This window comes from Pyxicephalus adspersus, chromosome 7, assembly GCF_032062135.1.
Source record: "Pyxicephalus adspersus chromosome 7, UCB_Pads_2.0, whole genome shotgun sequence".
NCBI classification, from domain to species: Eukaryota; Metazoa; Chordata; class Amphibia; order Anura; family Pyxicephalidae; genus Pyxicephalus; species Pyxicephalus adspersus.
The window spans coordinates 79,616,017-79,637,165 of record NC_092864.1 but is presented as its reverse complement, the minus strand read 5'-3'; the positions used below and the strand labels follow the sequence as shown (position 1 = coordinate 79,637,165).

Sequence of the window (21,149 nt, the reverse complement as noted above, 5' to 3'; positions counted from 1 at the left end):
GATGGCGGTATTGGGGACACGGACATGTATGATCAGACCCCGGCCATGTGTACGGCCTGTGACCCCCATAGATGATGGCGGTATTGGGGACACGGACATGTATGATCAGACCCGGCCATGTGTATGGCCTGTGACCCCCATAGATGATGGCAGTATTGGGGACACGGTATGGCATGGTATCCGGTGACAGGCCTTGTATCCGGTAGGTGATGGGGGCTGGGCGCTGTTACCTGCAGGTGAAGCGGAGGATGATGATTAGAGCGCCGCTCAGCGCCAGGGCCCCGCACAGCAGTTCAGGCCTGCGGCCCATTAGGTACAGCAGCCGCTTAACGTGCGGCCTTTCCGGCCTCTGCATTCCGCTTATAGAGCCGGGGGGCGGCCCGAGCCTGCTGGGGGCAGGACACAGCTTCTCCTCATCACACCCCGGGCCGTCACAGCACGAACAAGGCGCCGCCACGTCTGCCCAGCATTGCCGCGGCCCCGGCTGGGCTCTGGGCGGGGAGCGTGTACAAAGAGCCATCCCCAGACAGAAGCGCAGCTAGGCACCGTCATACAATTCCAATCACTGAATAAAAACGCAGAACAATCTCTGTGTTGTCACAATACACACATTATATAAAGAAACACAGCAAACATAATATGAGCGAATATACACCGGCTTTCCATGTATAGACCGGGCCCTGTCATGGAGACTCACAATATTCACTTTACATAAAAGGCTGCACAACCTGTAACGGAAAGGAAACTCTCTTGTTTTTAAGTGCAACACCATAAAAAAAACTAAAAATATACGCAGCACCTCCCCCCAATTCTCAAAGCCCGAGGTCAGAGGTCAGCAAAGATTTGTCAATTCAGGGGTGGGCAGGAGCAGACTAGGCCGGGGACTCACCCTCCCCCCACTTTCACCCTCCCCCCACTTTCTCTCTCCCTATTCTCTCTCCCCTCTCTCTATTCTCTCTCCCCTCCCCCCCTCCTGCATGGTTGTGGACTGGTCAGAGTAATACAGAAGCAGCTGATCTGCGGGGGAGGGGAGGTTATAAAGATTGGTCTGAAAAAATATACAGCAAGTGGCAGCTCTCTGGGGGAAAATGGCCGGACAACTAGAGGTATGCAGAATATGCAGAAGAGTATCTCTGAGCACACAGCATTGCAATGCTTGAAGCAGGTGGGCTACAGGCTACCCCACCAAGGGCCATTCCTTCCTACCCCACCAAGGGCCATTCCTTCCTATCACACCAAGGGCCATTCCTTCCTATCACACCAAGGGCCATTCCTTCCTACCACATAGGAACACGTATCTGATTCTACAATTCACATGGGGCCACCAACATTGGGCAAGAGAAGATTGGAAAAACGTTACTGATAAGTCTCAAATGCTGCTGCAACGTTCTGATGGTAGGGCCCAATTTAATGCGACCTTGGATATAGCCAAAAAGGTCATTGGGGTCAGTGGTAAGTGACCGGGGAGACACCTGGGAGTTTATTGCTCCTCAAGGATCTCCTAACATCCCAGGTTGGGAGACATTGGTCTACGGATATGGGACACAATCACATATTTTATTAGATAGGCATTCTTTTACTATTTCCTAAAAGAAAGAAATAGTTTGATACGAATATGTTGAAATTGTCATGAAAGACGTCTTGGTGATATTTTTGTCCGGGAATGTAAATGGCAACTTGAGTTCTGTAGCCGGTAGGGAATGAATGGGAGGTTCTACTATGGGACTGAACAAGAAAGCAAATAAAATACACTTTAGTTGAAAGTTCTTATTGAATTGATAATCCGTGTATATTTCCCCCAAGGGAACCAAGAAATCATTTTCAGGTTTTTGAGAACTTCTACAAAGATGAACAATTGGGTCAGTGGGACACGGGGGGTCATTGAGTGAATCAAGTGCTGGTTCATAATTCCACTTTTACAAACCCCAACAAACATCACGTGGTGTTCTCCCCCAAATTAGACCGGCACCACCTGACAAAATGTCAATGCGCAATACAAGGAACCCCTTATAACCCCTGGGAAACCAAGGAGGGGAGGGTAACGCATCATGCTGACATGTTTTCAGAAACTGTGAGATCAAGTAGCGGTATATTCTATCTTCCCATCCTACGGAAAACCAGAATATAGCCAAATATTTGTAGCTTCTGCTTATATACAGGATGTCTATAATCTACAAGCAGACCTGGATGTACTGTGTGATTGGCAGCCAAGTGGCAAATGACATTTAATATAGATAAATGTAAAGTTATGTACTTGGGGGTAACAACATGCGTGCGTCATACTGTCTAGGGGGAATACATTTGGGGGAGTCAGAAATGGAGACGGATCTGGGGGTTCTGGTAGATCATAGACTTAATAACAGCATGCAATGCCAAGCTGCAATATATAAAGCTAGTAAAGTACTTTCTTGTAATAAAAGAGGAATAGACTGCAGAGATGGAGACATAATCCTGTACAAAGCATTGGTCACACCACATCTGGAATATGCAGTCCAGGTTTGGTCACCAGTTCACAAAAAGGACATTGTGGGATTGGAGAGAGTGCAGAGAAGGACAACTAAACTAATAAAAGGAATGGAGGAGCTCCGCTATGAGGAGAGATTAGCTGAACTGAATCTATTCTTCCTTGAGAAGAGACGTATAAGGGGGGATATGATCACCCTGTATAAATATATAAATGGTCCATATAGAGAACTCTCTTCCCAAATATTCACTGTAATGTCATTACAAAGCACAAGGGGGCGCTCTTTGCATCTGGAGGAAAAGAAGTTTAAGCTCCGGATAAGGAAGGGATTCTTCACTGTAAGGTGTGAAAATGTGGAATCGGCTCCCTCAGGAAGGAGTTTCAGCAACTACTATAGATTGCTTTAAGAAAAAGCTGGATGATTTCTAGAAGCACAGAATATAACTGGGGATTAAGGATTTAAAGTAAAAATAACAGTGACTGTTTTAGGAGCAGTGCCTATATTATACCTAAAGTGTAATATACCAAGAATTCCCGAAGTGGCAGCTTCTGGAGATATTTTTTCAGTTTATTCTAGGAAGACATTATATACTGTACAGGTATATAGAAGGCATGTTATATTTTATCCGGTTCTCCTGGAACGTATCTGGATTGATTGATGTACTACATGCAGATATGGGAACGTGTCAATATGCCAGTGAGTAGAGGGGCCACCTAATCAGTCTTTCAACACCAAAGTATTCCTTAAGATAAGTGGGGTCACCTGGCAGTTCTGTATAATAAAGCGCATTTCCAATAGCATGGAAAGGGGAAACCATTTTACTTTCAGCTCAGCTCATGGAGTATAAATAGTGACAAGATATTTGGCAAGATCTACACGTAATGTCGGCATGTGCCCATAAAATTTTAGGTTGAAAACAAAAAAAAAAATGACCACTATTGTGGCCAGCACTTTATGCTGCAGTATATTATAATTCTATTCTTCCGGGACGAGGAGTGGACTGGTCATGGCAGTGTGAGAATACAAGGGAATAGGCAGCGTCTGTTAGTTTATATGTATGAAGGCCATGACAATCCGAGACCCATGTCCTATTTCACTGAAACTGACTTGACAGGTTGGGTGCTGTGGAGAGTGTCATGGCCAAATCATGGCCCCCTAGAACAGAAGCTCTTCAGGTAAGGAGCGTTAAGCTTCTCTATGGGAATGCATGCAGAAAGAATCCTCCGACCATATGTGCTTCCTGGCCTTCCTATATGCTGCCAAAGTACAAACTAATAGACGCTTATACCTCTGCACCCATACTTGGTGGTTTGGATTCCAATGGAAGATAACTTTGTCATCCGCAATCATCCATGTAGTTCAGCAGTAGTATTTCTTGCCTATGTGGTATTTCTGAGTACTTTGGCACAGACTTTCCAAGTGATATGACGACAAGCTCCCTCACCATGCTGCTGGAGAATAAAGCATTCTGCATCATTCTGAAAAGACTTTTCTATCATATTTGCAACACCTGGTCAGCCTAGAAAACTTTTCAGACCTAGCTATGGCTCTGTAGGGGCCGCTGGAAGATAAAACTGTCCCCATTCAAAGCTTCACTCTCTTCAGTACTTCTGGGACTGAGAACATTCAAAGTTTTATGAATTCTCAGAAGTGCAGTTCACATTTTGTCTCCTCATCCCTTCACCTTAGTTCTTGGGCTGTAGTCCAGTGGCTGGAAACGTTGTGTCCTTTTGTGCATGAAATAATGACAATATTCTCCATGGACACTCCCGTGCAGACCTCCCATACTCTTGGGCCAGATGTTCGTCAGTTCATATTTTACTCATGTTAAATCCCGATATCTAGGTCCTCTCTCTGCTCTAGATTTCTGTACAGAAATACGCAATACTCCCTGGACATTCCCACAATGTTTTTCCTCACCATTTGCTCCCATACTCCAGTTCCTGCTTGTTAGCATTCCCACTCTTATTTATCTTCCTTACCTCTATGCATTACATGGCTTTATTTATTTTTCCCCACCCTTCTTTTGTTGGATCTCTTTTATTGCATAAATATTTTTTTTAATGTACCAGAAAGAAAGGGTATGACAGAAGTGTTACTTTTATTAAAAAAATGCAGTATATTTTGTTACAATATAAGAGGACGCTGCTGGAGGAGCATTCGGATACATATCTGTCTTTTCCTACATATATTTTATATATCTTCAGTTATCAGCCCACCATTCTTGTATGTTTGGGTTTTGTTGAGCTGACCCGGTATTCTGAGCGTATCCTACTTTCTGTCCTAATGCTTACCGGTCTTTTCAAAGAATATTATAGCAATATGTAAAGTATAACCATCTTAAAACACTGGGGAATTTATTTCAAGATTGTTATTCAGTTCTAAAATGTAAATATGACTGTGGTGGGATCATGCTAAAGCATTTTGTGGTGTCCATTCCTCTTGTATGTCGTATTATACGGTTAAAACAGTCAGAGGAGATACCGGGCCCTTAGTTTCACTCTGTTGGACTTCAATGCCAAGGGTCCTAGAACACCCTTCCATCGTATCCTGCACAAACACTACTTCCACTAATTGCATCAGATCACATGAAAAATGGCAATCCCTGCAAAACTGTTATCACAACGTTTGAAATAAACACCAATGGTAGTGGCCCAAACATTTACCAATATCAAGAGCACACCACAAAAATATAGACTAACCCCCTTTTTAAATCTAATTTTTCAGCTTTATGAAAGCATTCAATTGAAATAGATTGGGATTACAGTCATGTCCGTTATTTTTCATTCTGTTTCCTGTGCCATGCCAATGAATTTACATATCGCTTGGCATTACTGCTAGACAATTACACCACCGATGTTGTCTAGCAGCTCTCAAGCTACCAATCTGAATTTGTAAATACCATAATGTAGATAGCATTTAAAAATCACTTCAAATCTAGAGATCTGTTACAAGGATCACAAATCATAGCATTATAGAGAATCAGGAAAATCATTTGTCTTACATTGTACTTACATTCCTGGAGTAAATGTCAAAAGTTTCCAAAAAAAACAGAAGTACAGCTTTAAGGTGAAATGTATCTTTACTGCAGCAAGATTTGGTCAAAAGACACACAATTTAAAAAATTAAAACATTAAAATGCAGCAACATATTTTCAATACTTTGCATAATTAGTTACAGTTTGGCAATCACAGAACAAATGCTAAAGCCATTTAGGAAACATCAAGTACACATTATTATCTCATCCCATGAAATCCCAGTCCACTTTCAAATTCTTGTTTGAAACACAGACAAAAGTTAGCAGAATAAAAAATATAAAATTCATATCACAATAAACAATACATTATTTAAAATCCCCAATTCAAATAAAAAAACAACAAAAAAAAAAAAAACAACACAGTTCCCAGTTAGGTATTCATATCTCCAATGTGCACAGGACAAGCAATGAATATTAATAAACTGAAATCAGTATAGATGAAATGTGCATAATGTAACATCGTCACAAGAAATGATGAGTGATGGGACGGGGAGATTTGCATTTTATTGATTGATTAGAACTTTTAAACCCTATGGCACGAGTGTGTGCTTTCCCCAGCACGAGTTCCATGGCTTGAAGAACCGTTTTAAATCCCGTTTTCTGGAACTCAAGCAATCCCTATTCTCAAAAGTTTGAACTTGGTGGGCTGTCATCATAAAGTGCACGTTCTGTGAATTAGTTCCATGTGTTCTTGGGCCTTCTATTGCTTTCCTGGCTAGTTAGGCAAGGACTTTCTACCACTGCCAATATACTGCCCTGTGCTTTCTGTGGGACATTCTGATTATACAGTACAGGTATATTTACCTGACAAGAGGTGACCTGACGAAGGCTCACACTTGGCACACACCGTACTGCATTGCTATTGTGCTTAATATTAGTATTTTAATACTGTTTAATATTAAAACTTTGATTAGTAACTCTCAAGCAACCAGAAACTACCACACCCTGAGGGTGCTGGATAATGGGAGTTTACTGTACTTCTAGGCGAATATTGGTCACACCTGTTTTTGTATTGTGAGCTGCTCGGGGAAGCCTTGGGTTCATTCAAAGCTAGTTTGGCTGCATTAGGTAAGACAATCCCACTGCCTGTACAAGGTATAAGACTGTTTTTTCTATTCTTCCCCTTATGTCATGGCACCAATGCGAAATGGGATTAAAACAGACAACATAAGGCTAGGGGTACAAGGCAAGACTTCAGGTACTTTTGCAGATGGTAGCAAGTGCGGGTTTGTTGGATGAAGGGGACTGTATATGGACAGAAGATGGACTGAGAAATGTGAGACATTGCAATCAGAAGATGTAGTGATAGACGACGCTGTACAAACCCCGTATATCTGAGACCTGGAGAGCATGCACTGAACTCCACTTAGTGGATGACATGACCCCTTCTGTGGTGGATACTGACACCCAGCAAGAGGTTACTCCCAGTATCTCGTCTATTCTCCAAATCAGTCTTTAGAAACCGGCCAAGTGATATTACCAATGGCTCTATGCCCGACACGTGCTCTGTTTGTAACTTATACCAGGATATGGAAAATGCCATTAGGCAACCCAATACCCTATGCTCACCCCAAACTTCCATCTGGTGCAATCCAGATGAAGCACTTCATCTTCATTGTATTCCAAAGCGTCTCAGAATGGCCGAACTAGAGAGCTGGAATCAAAGAGCCAAGTTTTAGCATCAATATAGAAACAAATCCTGATTGAAGAAGAAAGCAAACAGCTATCAAAGTATGTGAGCAAAAAAGTTTTCCGATTGTGACCTTGATCATTGGTGACATGAGACATTAAAGTAAACTTGTGAGAACTGAAATAATTACTAGCACTGTTTTTTAAAGGCCTGTAATACACATTTCAATTTAATCCTGCCTCAACTACCTAGTAAAATACTGGCTTGAAAAAGAGCTCCCTTCCTTTCCTGCATAAATACTGAAACTGGTGTATCACCTCGTTATCACTCACCACAACACTCCACACCTCCAGGGACCACACTCTGCATGGCACAGGAGCCCAAACTATATGCAATGCCAAGGTCACTGTGACCTGCATATGAAAAATCCCATATGGGAAATGCAAAGCATTACATCATTCAAGCAGTTTTAAGTCCAATGATAAAAATATACTTGCAAAGTACACCAAAATGCATGCACCAATAATTTATAGCAGATTCAAAACCAAACATCCTTGAGCCAGCCTTTGGTTTGTTCCAATACTTTGTACATCAATTGCTTACTAGGAAGACAAGCCAGGATCAAGGTGACAGCCCCTAAGATTAGAAGACTGTTAGAAGAGTCCATATTTTAATCCCCGCAAGTTCTATGCAGAAAATTGAAAAAAAAAAAATAGAAGTTTCACAAAGCATTTTCATATGACTTGTAAGACATTTCCAGTAAAGTACAAAAACAAAACCGCATAATCGCAAGTATATTAACAATAGACTACATTATGGAAAACAACACTAAATAAGAATAAAAATACAAAATAAAAGACTGTATATGGAATGATTAGTATGTCTGCACCACAATGAGATAAGAAGTAACAGAAGTCTGATAAAAGTGGTACATTCAAAACAAACCTAAAAAGCCAGGAACATGGATCCATTAATACAAGCATACATGATATACAAGTTACTCAGACACAATGACTAGACTGGCTTACAGATACTCATGAAGTTTTAGAGTTTCCTAAGATGTTTAGGGCAGTTTGTCGCTGTGCTTTAGAAAGCAGCCATGCCACGGTGTGCCGCTACATAGACACAATTGTTTGGTGAAAAACTACAGAACAAACAAATATTTTTAAAATCTCACTCAATTTCTGTGCCTCTGAGGGCCTTGGAACCTGCAAGCCGGGCTATAAACAGGGCACTGACATGGGATTAATCTCCAAACTCATCATCTGGTACATGCCAGAAGCACAGAGAACTGTAGAGGCTGAGGAACCTGACAATTTGAATGACAATAAAATAGTAATGACAGGGAGGGACTGTATTGGGTGGAAATCAACGTTGCAGGCTGCACCGTTATAATAAACCTCTAATTTAAAGAGCTGAAAGGACGTCCAGAAAAAGGTAAAATGGGAGGAATGCAGAACATTCTTGACTTGACGACCTGATGCACACTAGCAGAGGTTCAGAGTGTTCAATGAAATCAGAGTAAGCCATTTCAGTACAGAGCGCCTTTACAACTCTGTGCAGAAGTAAAGTTAGGGCTGAAGTTGGGCTCCAATCTTGATTTTTGGCTTAGACACTGGTATTTGCAGGCATCACAAGGTGCAATGAATGCATCACTGCTCTTACCCAAGAAATAAGGATTACTAAAACGTCACTGCTAAGTTCACTTTATTAGTTTGATATTACTTGAATTGTCGCTCTATTGCAAGGGATTTTTTTTTAACCTGCATAAAAATGTAAAAAAAAAATCAATAATCTGCCTACCAATGACAAAAATTCTGTGCAACTTAACAGTAGTGGTTATTTAACTAAAAGAGCAAAAGGAAGATCAAGATAAAAATCCCACACATGACTAGGCAATGAAATGAAACCCAGGTTCAGTTTGCAGCATTCACTCCAAAGGGAATATACACGTCCTATACTCCTTTAGTAAATCAACCATGGTATGTTAATCCGGAATAATGTCAAATTGAAAGTTGTTTTATGCAATGTGACCAGTGGATTTATATCCTAAGGGACAGTTGCCAAACCTGAGGGTATTTAAAACTCAACAATTTGGAAGAGAGAAAGGAGTTTTATTTTTGGGAAGGTTAATTAAAATGTAAAGAATTATATGTTTATCTAAGAAAAAAATATTATAACCTAAATATAACAGATCAACTACACTAGTTTCTTTGCTAGACAGAAAAGTTTATTTTGTCTCTTTCTCCAATGCGTTTCGCCCAATGGCTTCAGGGGATTGTTTGGGACTACCCTGTGTTATAAAAAATAAACTAATGTAAAGAGTAACAGAAACATGAAAACACAGTGCTGATTTACAAATGAACATAATAAAAAAAAAATCTACTTTTTTTTTTTTAGAAGTATGTTTTACGTATTAGGAATAAAAAGGATCAAATTGCAGAAAATATAGGTTAGAAATCCAAGTATGACCTGAAAGGATCTTATTAAAGATGCTTACACTAGAGAATAACACTTACTTTTTTACTTTGCTACTTACTTGGAAATCAAGTAGCAAACATACTTCTAAAAAAAGTTGATATTTATTATTACATATTAATTTCTGAACCAGCACTGTGTTGTTCACACGTTTATCTGTTAATCTTTACATTAGTTTTTTGTATATTACTGGTTAACTATTTGTATTATGTAATAGAACTACTTTGTTATAACACAGTTCTGGTCTCAAAATATCTCCTGAAGCCATGAGGCGAAACGCGTTGTGAAAAGACAAAAGAAACTTCTGGTTAATACTAAATCACGTGTGCGACTTTAACACGGGGCCCACTGATATACTAATGACCATTGGAGAACTAGGTCTAGCAAAGGAACTAGTGTAGTAGATCTATGCTATATTTAGGTTTTTATATTTTTCTGTTGGATAAAAATAAAATGAATACATTTTACTTTACCTTGCCAAAGAAGCCTGCTCTCTCTCCTGCAATTGTTTTATACAAGTAAAATGAGGGACAACTGTCACAGATATTGGTCTATTGGTAGAGAAAGTATGATTAGGTGATCAAAAAGAATAAAACACTTCTCCCTCCTGTAATCAGTAGCAGAGCAAAACGCCTTTTATATTATCAATCTTCCACATAACAAGTAATCTTTCTTCAGAACTCCCTATATTGATCCTTTGCTCCAATTTTATTTTGAAATAAAAGTGATCCTCTCAGTACAAGATGACTCAAACATGCACAGCTCCGCATTATGGACTCAGAATCAAGAGGTGCATAAATTGCTGTTTAACCAACTTTAGGAGCCATCTTTAAATTCTGTTGCATGTTATCCATGTAGTATTTACTTTCCACAATAATTTCCCGATTGATTGAAGGCATTAATCAAAAAACTATATTTTCCAAAGTCATTATCATCTGCACTAATGAGCTGATCTTTGCGTGCTTTTTCAAGTTTTTGTCTTAGAACTTTACTTCTTTCTTCCCATTCTTCAAGTTCAGCATTTCCATGGGCATATCTGCATTTTTCTCCATCAGGACAAGAGCCAGATAAAAACCTAATTTATTAGGAAAGATGAAAAATATATTGAATGCACTGCTTCTTTACATCAACACAGCCTGCTAAGAAGTACATTGATAATAACAAAATGTCAATAAATGCAAGGACATGTAGAGGTATTGACATGGTTTATGTAAAATAAGACTGACCAGTACCACAAGTTTTAGTTCTGGGCTTGGACCGTCAGCTGCTTAAACTCACAGTCTGTGTGAAATGTCCGCAGATTACAAACGGCAACTACCGGACACTCCAGGTAAATTGTCAGGCATTAAAGTAAATAAAGCTGGATATGGGAGAAAAATAATAATAAACATTGAAATTTCAGTACACTAGGTTTAGATTTATTTACAAAACCAAGTGCCATGGGTCCCCTTTGAATTTAAACTGATGTATCCGTCCTTACACTACCCAATTCACACACTAACATGGCGATTTTTCCAGACATCAAGATTTTGGAAGTGTTTATTCCGCAACTATCCCTAGCTAAGTGGAGAGCTTGCAACATCCTAGAACTGAGAGATTATTTCTCCATCGGGTCCTAAAACCTTTTCAACATTGCAGAGTATGTCCTTCCTGATAACCAATAATTTTCGTATTTGCAAATTCAACACTTTACCAAATCGAAGATCCTAACACCACCGTTTGATTTAGATGTTTCCCTCAATATGTTTTTTCAACAACCTCCTAAATACCAGAAAAGTATCTCTAGATACTTTACTTAGTGAGAACTTAAGAGTTTGCAACACCAAGTAACATGCAGAAGTGGTCTAAGGAGTTATATAAAAATCTTTCCCCAGTCTCTTGGGCTAAGGGCCTTAAAGAGACATACAAAGCCTCTAAATGTGAAAGTCACTGGGATCTCTAGCAGCATATCCTATTGGTATCTTACACCCTACAAACTATCTAAATTTTCTCTTGCTAATTTGCCATTATGCTGGAGAAATAGGATCACTTTTGCATTTATTATGGTTCTGTAGATTGGTTAGATCTTACTAGAATACTATATTCCAGCTGATTTCTGAATTGACTTCCATGCACATCATGCCTGCATCAGAATAAGCTTTATTGCATGTGAACATTGAACAATTCCCCAGTTCCCTTTGTTCTATTGTCATTCATATACTATTGTTAGCAAAACTGCATTTACCTAAACTTTGGAAGGATTCTCAAATCCCTCAGGAATCTTATTACAGATTTGAATATGTGCTGTGCATAAGGTATTAGCTCTTACAAATACTGCATTCAAACAATTTTCAGTTAACGGGGAAGTGTGGTTAAATCATGATAAGTGTAGTGTATCAAAATAATACTTTAGTTATGTTCTACTATTCTTATTACCATTTTTAATACAATTTGGATTCAGTTAATTTTGTTTTGTTTTATTCTTTTCAATATTGTGTGCTTAATACGTTGTTTCATTTCCTCTTTTCTCTTCTTTCTTTTCATTTTCTCGATTTCAGGTTAGTATTTGTAAAAATTAATAAAGACTTATTGAAATATTAATTAAAACTGTTGTCACTCTAGCAAGACTTTTAGCGGTTTTCTGTTCTTTTCATCCCCCTAATAAAGTTCCACTGTACAAAATTGGCATCTGGCAAAGCATTATTGTAGAAAGGGACAGACGATGTCTCTTCTGCAATAAGTATTCTTACCTGCCCGATCATCACTCATCTGTCAAATGCACAGCTCAGTGTTCCCAGGTTACCCGCCACATACCCGCTTCTCCTGCGAGTTACGGGACTGAATGAACTCATGTGCAGGCCTTTGCAGGAGTTACTCCATACTGGCCAAGGCATTCAAGGCAGCCAAAGACCAGAATGCAGAACAGAAAAAGGGAGAAGATGGTGGTGTCCGCAATGGAACAGGGACCGGAAAGAATCCTGTTGGCTTACTTCTGCTTTAAAAAAAAATTGTGCTGGCATCCTTACTGACCAACAACACAGACAGGAGGAGAAAAGTAAAGCGAATAAACACACAATGAACATGAGAGATCTGGTTGCATTTAAACCTAAAACACATCTAACGGTAAAGTCCGTGTGACATTTTACAGGAAAAACACTTATGCCAGAAACAGTTCCTGACTCCTGATTTCTTTTCAATTCTGTTTTGTAATGTCTAACGAAAATGGACAAAACTGCAATCTATTAGGCAAAACTGGAAACCACTATGGGTAGTGATAACAGCTGGGTAACAAATCATGTACATCCTAAACTATTTTGCACAAGCAACTTGGCCAGACTTGACTTGGCCAGATCTTCAACCTGATTGTTTATTGATTATGGCATTCAATCCTCTATACCTGGAGCCTAAACATGCTTACTAAATAAGTGTGAGCAAATTATTGGCGACCGATACCCTTACCTTTTACACACACTGAAACATCCAGTAGGGAAACGGTGCTGCCAAATGTTTTGGTCATCCTCAGAATGGAACACCCTCTCTTTATGCTTTTCTGATGAGATGTGCATTTTCCACTGTCGATCACTGTTGAAACTCTTTCCGCAAAGCCAGCAATGAAAATCAATATGCACAAAAAAAAAAAAAAAAAAAAAAAAAACCAAAATTGTAGTGATACACACAATGTCTGGCTCCGATTTTTATTGAAATCCTATAATTTACTTAATCAAAGAAAATTGTTAAAAGCATATGTGATCAGCACCTTGCAAACTTTGTTTTGAAAATCTGAGATTTCAGCCCAACATAACATTAAAATAAAATTATTGACAGGGATTATTTAAAAGCAGAATTCCCCCAATCTTTAAATTATCCCCACCTCAACAAAAGAACAGGTCATTATGTTATCATTTCCCCAAACACATTAAGATCCTCTTCCAGACTGAAGTGCCTCCAGTGTTACTCAATCTACTTCCTGGGAGGCTAGGCATCACGCGAGTATGTCATGAGACAACCAGGGATAACCGTAATTCTGGACTGAGCAGCACTTAAATCATCAACACCACACAATCCTGACCAGAAAACTGAACATGAATCACACAGGGAATCATGAAGAAAAGGGAGAGGACCAAGAGAAGCTGAAATTCCATTATTTTTGCATACCTTATAAAATTTTCACTACTTTAATTTTTTGGATATAGCAAAACTATAATTCATGTTAGATCTGGTTATGACTGTAGGAGTATGCAAAAAAAATAATTTGTGGAAAGCATTCTTTAATTCACACTGCAAGTCTTGGGAATATATTTGCAAACCATTTACAGGTTTCTTTCACAGAACTGTCCCGATGCCCTTTTAGTCTGTACTCCCAACAATACCTACCGTGATTTCCGCATAGTCAGTTGGCAGATGAATTTGTTTATTGGCTTGACTTGAAAATTCATTTGCACTCTGGGTCTTTTTACAGTTCAGTTTCTCATACAGTTGTTCCATATCCTGAACTAACCAAAAACACAAAAATCATTACATTTGTCCATAATAGCCTATGTGTTCTATATACAAAATAAATGCAATTCAACAAGTAATACTGACTTGCCACACACAAACACTTTAAGGGAAGAGCATAGGAGTCTTGCCACAAACTCACACCAATATTCTGAATGTCTAAATGTGAATTTTACATGTGTTTTTTCCCCATTCGCTGTGGGGAGGTTTGTTTGTTGTACTTAACAGAAATTTACATGCATTCAAAAAATGCTTTTCTAAGAAGATTAGAAGCTATCCGGAAATGGGCGCCAGCTTACTTTTCTCCCCCCTCCACAATATAAGCGTTATGGTGGTTACTATTTATTTCTTGGCAATATGTTTTCATGCAAATGACACTTACAACACTGCCAGAACTGTAATAGGCTGAAGATGATGCACCCTTAAAGTGACCCCTTTAATAACCGTGTTACTTTGTAACAGGATGTAAGAGGCAGTAAAAGGAGGGCGATTTTCAAGCATGAGGCTCCATTATTCATGATGATAGGTGGGCAGTTGCCCGACTTTATTTGCAGAATAGAGAAGAAATACATTTTAAGAACAGTAACAAACACAGTGTCATAAAAACCAATCGATAATTGAAGTTGCTTTTTTAAACATTTGGTTTAGTCCTTCCCTGAATTTTTTTTCCCTCCAAAACAAAAAGTAAAAGAAAAAAATGTTTTTGGCTACGCATACTATTCAAGGATCAATGTTGTTGCCAGTCTCATAAAGCCTACAACATGCCAGGGACAGAGGAGATTTAGCCTAGACTTATATGTCAATGCCCTATGACAATGTAGGTGATCATACCACAAGCCCCAGCAGCTTTATTGGCATACAGCCACCTTAAGAGGCATGCTTTACCCTGGCAGCCCAAATCCCCGGAGTGGAGCACAACGGGTCAACCCAAAGTAACCTTTATGTCCTACGCTAAGTCCTAAAACCTTCTTTACTTTGCTAGGGGCCATAGGAGGCCAGGTTATATCTAACAGAACATAATGAATTTGACATTTTTGATCTTCAAGAGAATTTTTGTAAACAAATACATTTTTTTTTTCTGAAGAAATGTGACAAAATAATGGAGATGTTCACACAAAATACAACATGAAACTGTAATGTATAACTTATGTTTTACTTACTTCCTTGATCCTTCATAAATGTCCATATTTCTTTTTCCTCTTGGCTGTGAGCGAAGGCGCAATTCCCTATAAACTGGCATTTTTTGTCATTCAATATATGGTGACACAACTGCAAAACAGACATGGCATTATTTTATTATTTTCAATATATAACTTATGTAAAAGACCATCGATTATTCCTAGCAAAGGTAAGTTGCCATTTTAGTACCAACATGTTAAAAAAACAAAAACATTTTACTATTTACAATAAAGCTGAATGCACCCTACTTGTCAATGTGAAGTAAATATCCCTGGCTGCTTTTGGTTTCTCTTTGCAAGGGTTACACTACACTATGATCTATATTTTGTGTCCCTTTAACAAAGTGCAGACTGTAGAAGTATATGGTGTCCCAGAATTGTCTCAGTTTAAGGCAGTGGGGAGCAGTCTAGGATTGTCACAGGACTTACTAAAAGAGAACGATGCACAAAGGACCATTTTACAGCTTTGATGCGGTGGTTTCACTGAATTCAAGTTACCATCTATTGGTATAAACTAATGAATTGCTAGGGTATGTATAAATACTCTAATTTCCTCCCTTACTAAATAGTGTTGCATGTAATTCTGTGACAGACATTACAACCAGTTTCTTAATGTTAGCTGCCTGTCTTTCTGTGACTTCTTTAGGCTTAGTCTACACAGACGTTTTGCCCAGCGTGAGGCTTCAAAGGCCCATGTTTAAAATTCCTACGCATTCTCCAATGGGCTAACTTACACCAGGATGTTTCCTTGAGGCGCATTTATGAGGGTTATCTATAACGCCCAAATCTATAGCCCAAACAAGCCAGTAAACGTGGGTAAATGCCTCCAATAATTCCATTGGGGCCTTTCCCCATGTTAAAAATGTGGCATAGACGTTTTCCAGCATTTAAAAGGCAAGATTTAAAACGCTAATAAAAGTGCATAAAAACTTGTATTAATGCAGTAGGAATGTTTACATGAGTTTTTAAAAACATCCGTGTAGACCCAGCCTTACTGAAGGGCACGCTATAAAATTGTGACGCTGGATCTTTGGACTATTACAAGTATAAATAGAGTGGCACCACCTCATGACGAAAGAACAAGTGGCATTCAACAGGGCTTAGGGCCCGGACACGTCCTGTAGGTTTGTGAAGTTAATGAACTTCCCTTAGAACATAAGTAAAAATGCTTAAGATTCCCTTAGCTGGGTGTTTGTCTAGTTTTGCTTTCTGTATATTTCTGTCGGGGTTGGCAAGGTTTTTTTTTTTTGGCAAAACAGGTATTGTAATAATGAGATGTTATAAAAAAATACAATTCATACATTAAATATATATCAATCTCACATCTCTGAGACTTATGTATATTTAATGTATGAATTATATTGTATTTTGAGAACACATTATTATTACAATATCTGTTTTGCCACCTACTTTCGCTTCTTGTATATTCAGGCATATGAATTGTATATTACCTCAAATTGAACTGGCAAAGGCTTTCTTGTAGGGCATGGTCTGATAGATATCCACTTCTTCGCATTTCTTACACTGCTGTGCGCATTAGACATCGCTAGTACAACCTGGCGATCTTTTACCCATCTGAGAAAAAAAACGTGAACAAGATAAGACGTCGCAGCTAAAAAGCTATACAGCGCATAATATGTTCTGCTATTGCATTACAGAGATTTACTTGATATTGCGCACTCACGTATGTCTTGCCTTTGCACTACAATATTTTCGGTTCTTGTCAGCCTCAATAACTTGCCCGTTCCTCCAGCAACTTCCACACACAAACTTAACGTTTAAATTTGGAAGGGCAGGATTATTCTGCATGTTTAAAAGCTTGAAACAAATTGAAAAAATCATTAATTTCATATAAGGAAGCCTTTACAAACATGGTTAGCAATGACCTAGCACATTCTTCCTTTGTATTCATCACCAACTTTAGTTTTATTTTATTCCATTAATCAATTTACCAGATGGATGTATCAAACGTTACTGCCCAAACGGAAAATTGAGATTTGTTTCGCTGTATGTGGAGAGCAATTCATAAAGGAAGGCAACTACCGTATTTTTTGCAGTATAAGACGCACTTTTTCTTCCCCAAAACTGGGGGGGAAAAGTTAGTGCGTCCTATACGACAAAGGTGTGATAAAATAACTAAAATAATATACTCACCCGATACCCGATCCTGCGTGTGTCTCTGGCTGCAGCAGCGTCTGTCTCCTCTTCTCTCTGGCAGCAGCACATGTGTTCTCCTGTCTGTAAAGCAGAGCGAAAGAAGCCGGCACAGCGCCACCTGCTGTTCCCTGTCCTAACTGCCGTACAGTGGAAAAAAAGCACAGAATGATCAGAAAGGAATTTTGAATGACAGAGTGATCAGAAAGGGAATTTGAAAGGCACAGAGTGATCAGAAAGGGAATTTGAAGGGCACATGAGTGATCAGAAGGGGAATACCGGTATGAATGGCACATGAGTGATCAGAAGGGGAATAATCTTTCAGAATCTTTTTTTTCTAGATTTTCCTCCTTTAAAATTGGGTGCGTCTTATATTCCGGAGCGTCTTATAGGGCGAAAAATACGGTACATACCATTGGCGCCATAAAGGGAACCTCGAGCATAACCTAAAGTGTTTGCACTTTTTTTTATCTCCCAGGCTCTTCCCAGCAGCTCAGAGCAGAGCACTTTTGTGGATCACTATATGGAGGAGAGATTGGGTATGTGATCTCTCCTTTGTCCTCCTGCCAGCCATTCTGGCCAGGAGTGATGGGATTCAGGGCTGGGGGTAAACTAGAGAGGACATTTTACTGGGCCATCATCTCCAAAACTATTTGAAGTGTTCGGACAACTTTACAGCCACTCTGTTGACTTTCACCTACGAGCCCTCAGTCTACAGTGAAAATGTAAACATCTGACCGGCATGACAATTACTGTGCACACGTGGAGGTCTAGGAAAGGAACAGCCATGATATGTTCAGACGCCGCATTGGCAGTCAGAGGACTAAAGATTGAACCACCACCAAAAATAATTGTTCACATAAAGCAATTCGTACGCATACAAAGTTTGAAAGACTCTGTGCACATGTAGATTTTCATTGTACTAAAAGCCAAATTTGGTTAGATATCTTGATGCAAAGTACATATAGAACGTGGATTCATTCTCATGCTGTTAAATAGAGGTATTTTAAGGGGTTTAATATAAATTAATTGCCGATATAAATACCAGTAAGAGTGATCTCAACAATAATCTAGAAATTTACCTGAGGCTTTAGGGCATTGGAGTCTTTGGCCCAATATTTCTGAGATTCCAGTACAATTTTATCAAAGGTCATCCCTAAGTGAAAAGAAACAATGTTACAGAAGAATTAAAATGAACAGAGCAACATTTCCTGAAACAACTGCCTACCTTTAATTTCTTTTTGAATGGCCCAAACCCTGAGCTCCACCAAGCTGTGGGCATAGAAGCATTCATCTTCTCTTAGGCATCCATAGCGAACCTCATGACGACAAAGATCAAGTACATACTGAATGTTGAAAGGACGTATCTTGCAATACTTTACAACTGTATCTTTGAACATGTGAACAAGGCATCTGCACAAATAAATATACAAGAAGTGTAAAATTCTAACTTTTATTCTGTGCAGACAGATATAAAACAAGATCTTATACAGTTGCAAATTCATTTAAAGGAAATACCTATATCTGTCTGAAAATATGAATTCTGCTTTCCCCGAAACAGACTGGCTCTGCTGCCTGCATAGTACTGATATGAAATATGGAGAGCAAACCTAACAGGGAGGTGACAACCCCGTAACAGAAACAGTAAATGTCTGACAGGTATATAGATATCACATATTGTGGTTGTGAATGTCTGACAGGTATATAGATATCACATATTGTGGTTGTGAATGTCTGACAGGTATATATAATCACATAAAAACCTTGAAAGTAAAGACAGTTCAATTATCTGTACTTGATCAATGCATTTAGTGGTTTGCCATAGCTTTAGTGTTACAGTCCACTTTAATAAAATATGTCCACCTAAGAGGTTAGTGACATAACTAATAACAGTAATAGTGATTTTTTTTTTTTCACCATGTGAATGCATGTGGACCCTCTAGCTAAAAGGTTTGTGTAGGTGCCCATTAGAAAAAATGTTACTTTAAATATAAACAAAAACCAATAGAAAAATATTAATATTTTAAAGCACAAAATATTTTGCAGTAGCAATTACTACAAGTTTACAGCCACTGCTCAGGAAGCACATATTGTACAATATTCCGGTAAAAAAAACTTTAAAAATACACCACCAGCCAAGAAAAAAAATCGAGTACTTCAGATACTTTGCAGTATTTTACATAAAATTACCGTTTTTTTCTTTGGTTTTCCATAGATTTCTATAATTTTAATATTTCTAAATTTCATTTCTATTGTAACAAAGTGGCAATCAGAAGTTACATTCACTTACATAGAAAAACTGTTTCCCTATTTCTAAAGTGACAGAGAGCCAAGGATTTTTCAATATATTTAGTGTATGTCAGGTCTGCTGAAACCAGAAATCACATCAGCTTCATTGAATTGGCTCTTCTTCAAGAAGTGGTTTAAATGCCCTCAATGTATTCATTTGTGGTGAATATTCTCAGCAAAAACAGAGAAGAAACATTACAGAATTTGTGAAAAAAGCATATCTTGCATATTTTGGTAATAAGTATTGGGCCCCCCATATGGTATGCAAAATTTTTGGAGAGTGTCTACGTCAGGGGAAAAATGGAAAACTGAAAAGTGTGAAATTTGTTGTACTTATGGTATGGGGAGAGCCCAGAAATCATCATAATGATTGTTATTTGTGTGCTGGGAATGTAAAAGGTTTCAATCGTTACAAGAAATACAAATGGGCGTACGGTGATATGGAATCAGCAAGACGACCTGTGCCGCATGGTGCTGATGTTCCCATAGCAGTGTTCAGTCCCGGATATTCCTGGATCCGACATGGAGGATATACAGGGAGTGTAATCAAGGAGTTAGCAGTGAATATGAAGTGAATATGTTTCATCATACCAGCAGTTCTCCCAAGAAGAGCTCAATGATTTAATACGTGACCTAAGTCTGTTACAACAAGCTTCTGAACTTTTAGCATCCAGACCAGACACTCCGACCATATTTCAGTAAAGATGGAGACTTTGTGTACAGTTGTAACATCCCTGGACTACTAGCCCATATGGGAGGACCAGAATATCAAGCAGAAAACATGAAAACATGAAAAAGGTGCAGCGATCATTGTTAACGAGCCAATGCTTGACAAAGAATAAATCATTCTCCCCCCACTACACATAAAGTTGGGATTAATGAAGCAATTTGTTAGAGCTCTGAACAAGGACGGTGATTGCTGCAAATACATTTGTAGATTCTTCCCTGGATTGAGTAGTGAAATATAAAAGCAGGAATCTTTGATGGAGCCCAGAAACTGATAAATGATGGAAATGTCACAAGTTACATGACTGATACTGAAGCTTCTGCCTGGCACAGCTATGTCATGGTTGGCAGGAACTTCTTGGGGAACCATAAAGCACAAAATTATGAAGAACTGCTACAAAACTTCCTCCTAAACTTTAAAAATGTGGGTGAGGTTCCATCAAGATATAAAGGTGATGGAAGAAATGTATCAGATGGGATAGATACATGATGGCAGAATACTGCTGGAGCCTTCCTGATCATCAGCATAAAAGGAAATCATACAAAAGGAGTTTTTCAGTGACTTCTTTGTGATTAGTTCTGTAAATATACTGAATAAGAACATATCGACATTAAGTATTTTTAAAATTTTATTTTGTATACGTAGGCATATCTAGTTTAATTTTGCTTATTTTTCATTGTTCATTAGTTTTCTATTAGGTTATTATTGAGGTCAT

At 38.7% G+C, this 21,149-nt stretch overlaps 2 protein-coding genes across 6 annotated transcripts in view; both read right to left on the bottom strand.

Moving 5' to 3' along the window:
- Positions 1-535, bottom strand: part of TXNDC11 (thioredoxin domain containing 11) — a 35,812-nt gene extending 35,277 nt beyond the window's left edge. Inside the window, exon 1 of the mRNA XM_072419041.1 lies at positions 231-535. Coding sequence (XP_072275142.1) covers positions 231-520 — 290 coding nt within the window. The 5' untranslated portion in view covers positions 521-535. The remainder of the gene's footprint in view (positions 1-230) is intronic.
- Positions 536-5,528: 4,993 nt separating this feature from the next.
- ZC3H7A (zinc finger CCCH-type containing 7A) overlaps positions 5,529-21,149 on the bottom strand; it is a 39,003-nt gene continuing 23,382 nt past the window's right edge. For 4 of the 5 annotated variants that reach the window (XM_072419034.1, XM_072419040.1, XM_072419035.1 and 1 more), the window contains exons 17-24: positions 18,647-18,831; positions 18,501-18,574; positions 16,949-17,082; positions 16,716-16,839; positions 15,247-15,355; positions 13,963-14,082; positions 13,049-13,211; positions 5,529-10,685 (exon numbers count right to left, since the gene is read on the bottom strand). In XM_072419034.1, the coding sequence (XP_072275135.1) occupies positions 10,472-10,685; positions 13,049-13,211; positions 13,963-14,082; positions 15,247-15,355; positions 16,716-16,839; positions 16,949-17,082; positions 18,501-18,574; positions 18,647-18,831 (1,123 nt within the window). In that variant the 3' untranslated portion in view covers positions 5,529-10,471. Of the gene's footprint in view, positions 10,686-13,048; positions 13,212-13,962; positions 14,083-15,246; positions 15,356-16,715; positions 16,840-16,948; positions 17,083-18,500; positions 18,575-18,646; positions 18,832-21,149 lie in introns of those variants that run through there. The other variant, XR_011921796.1, reaches the window with a different exon arrangement.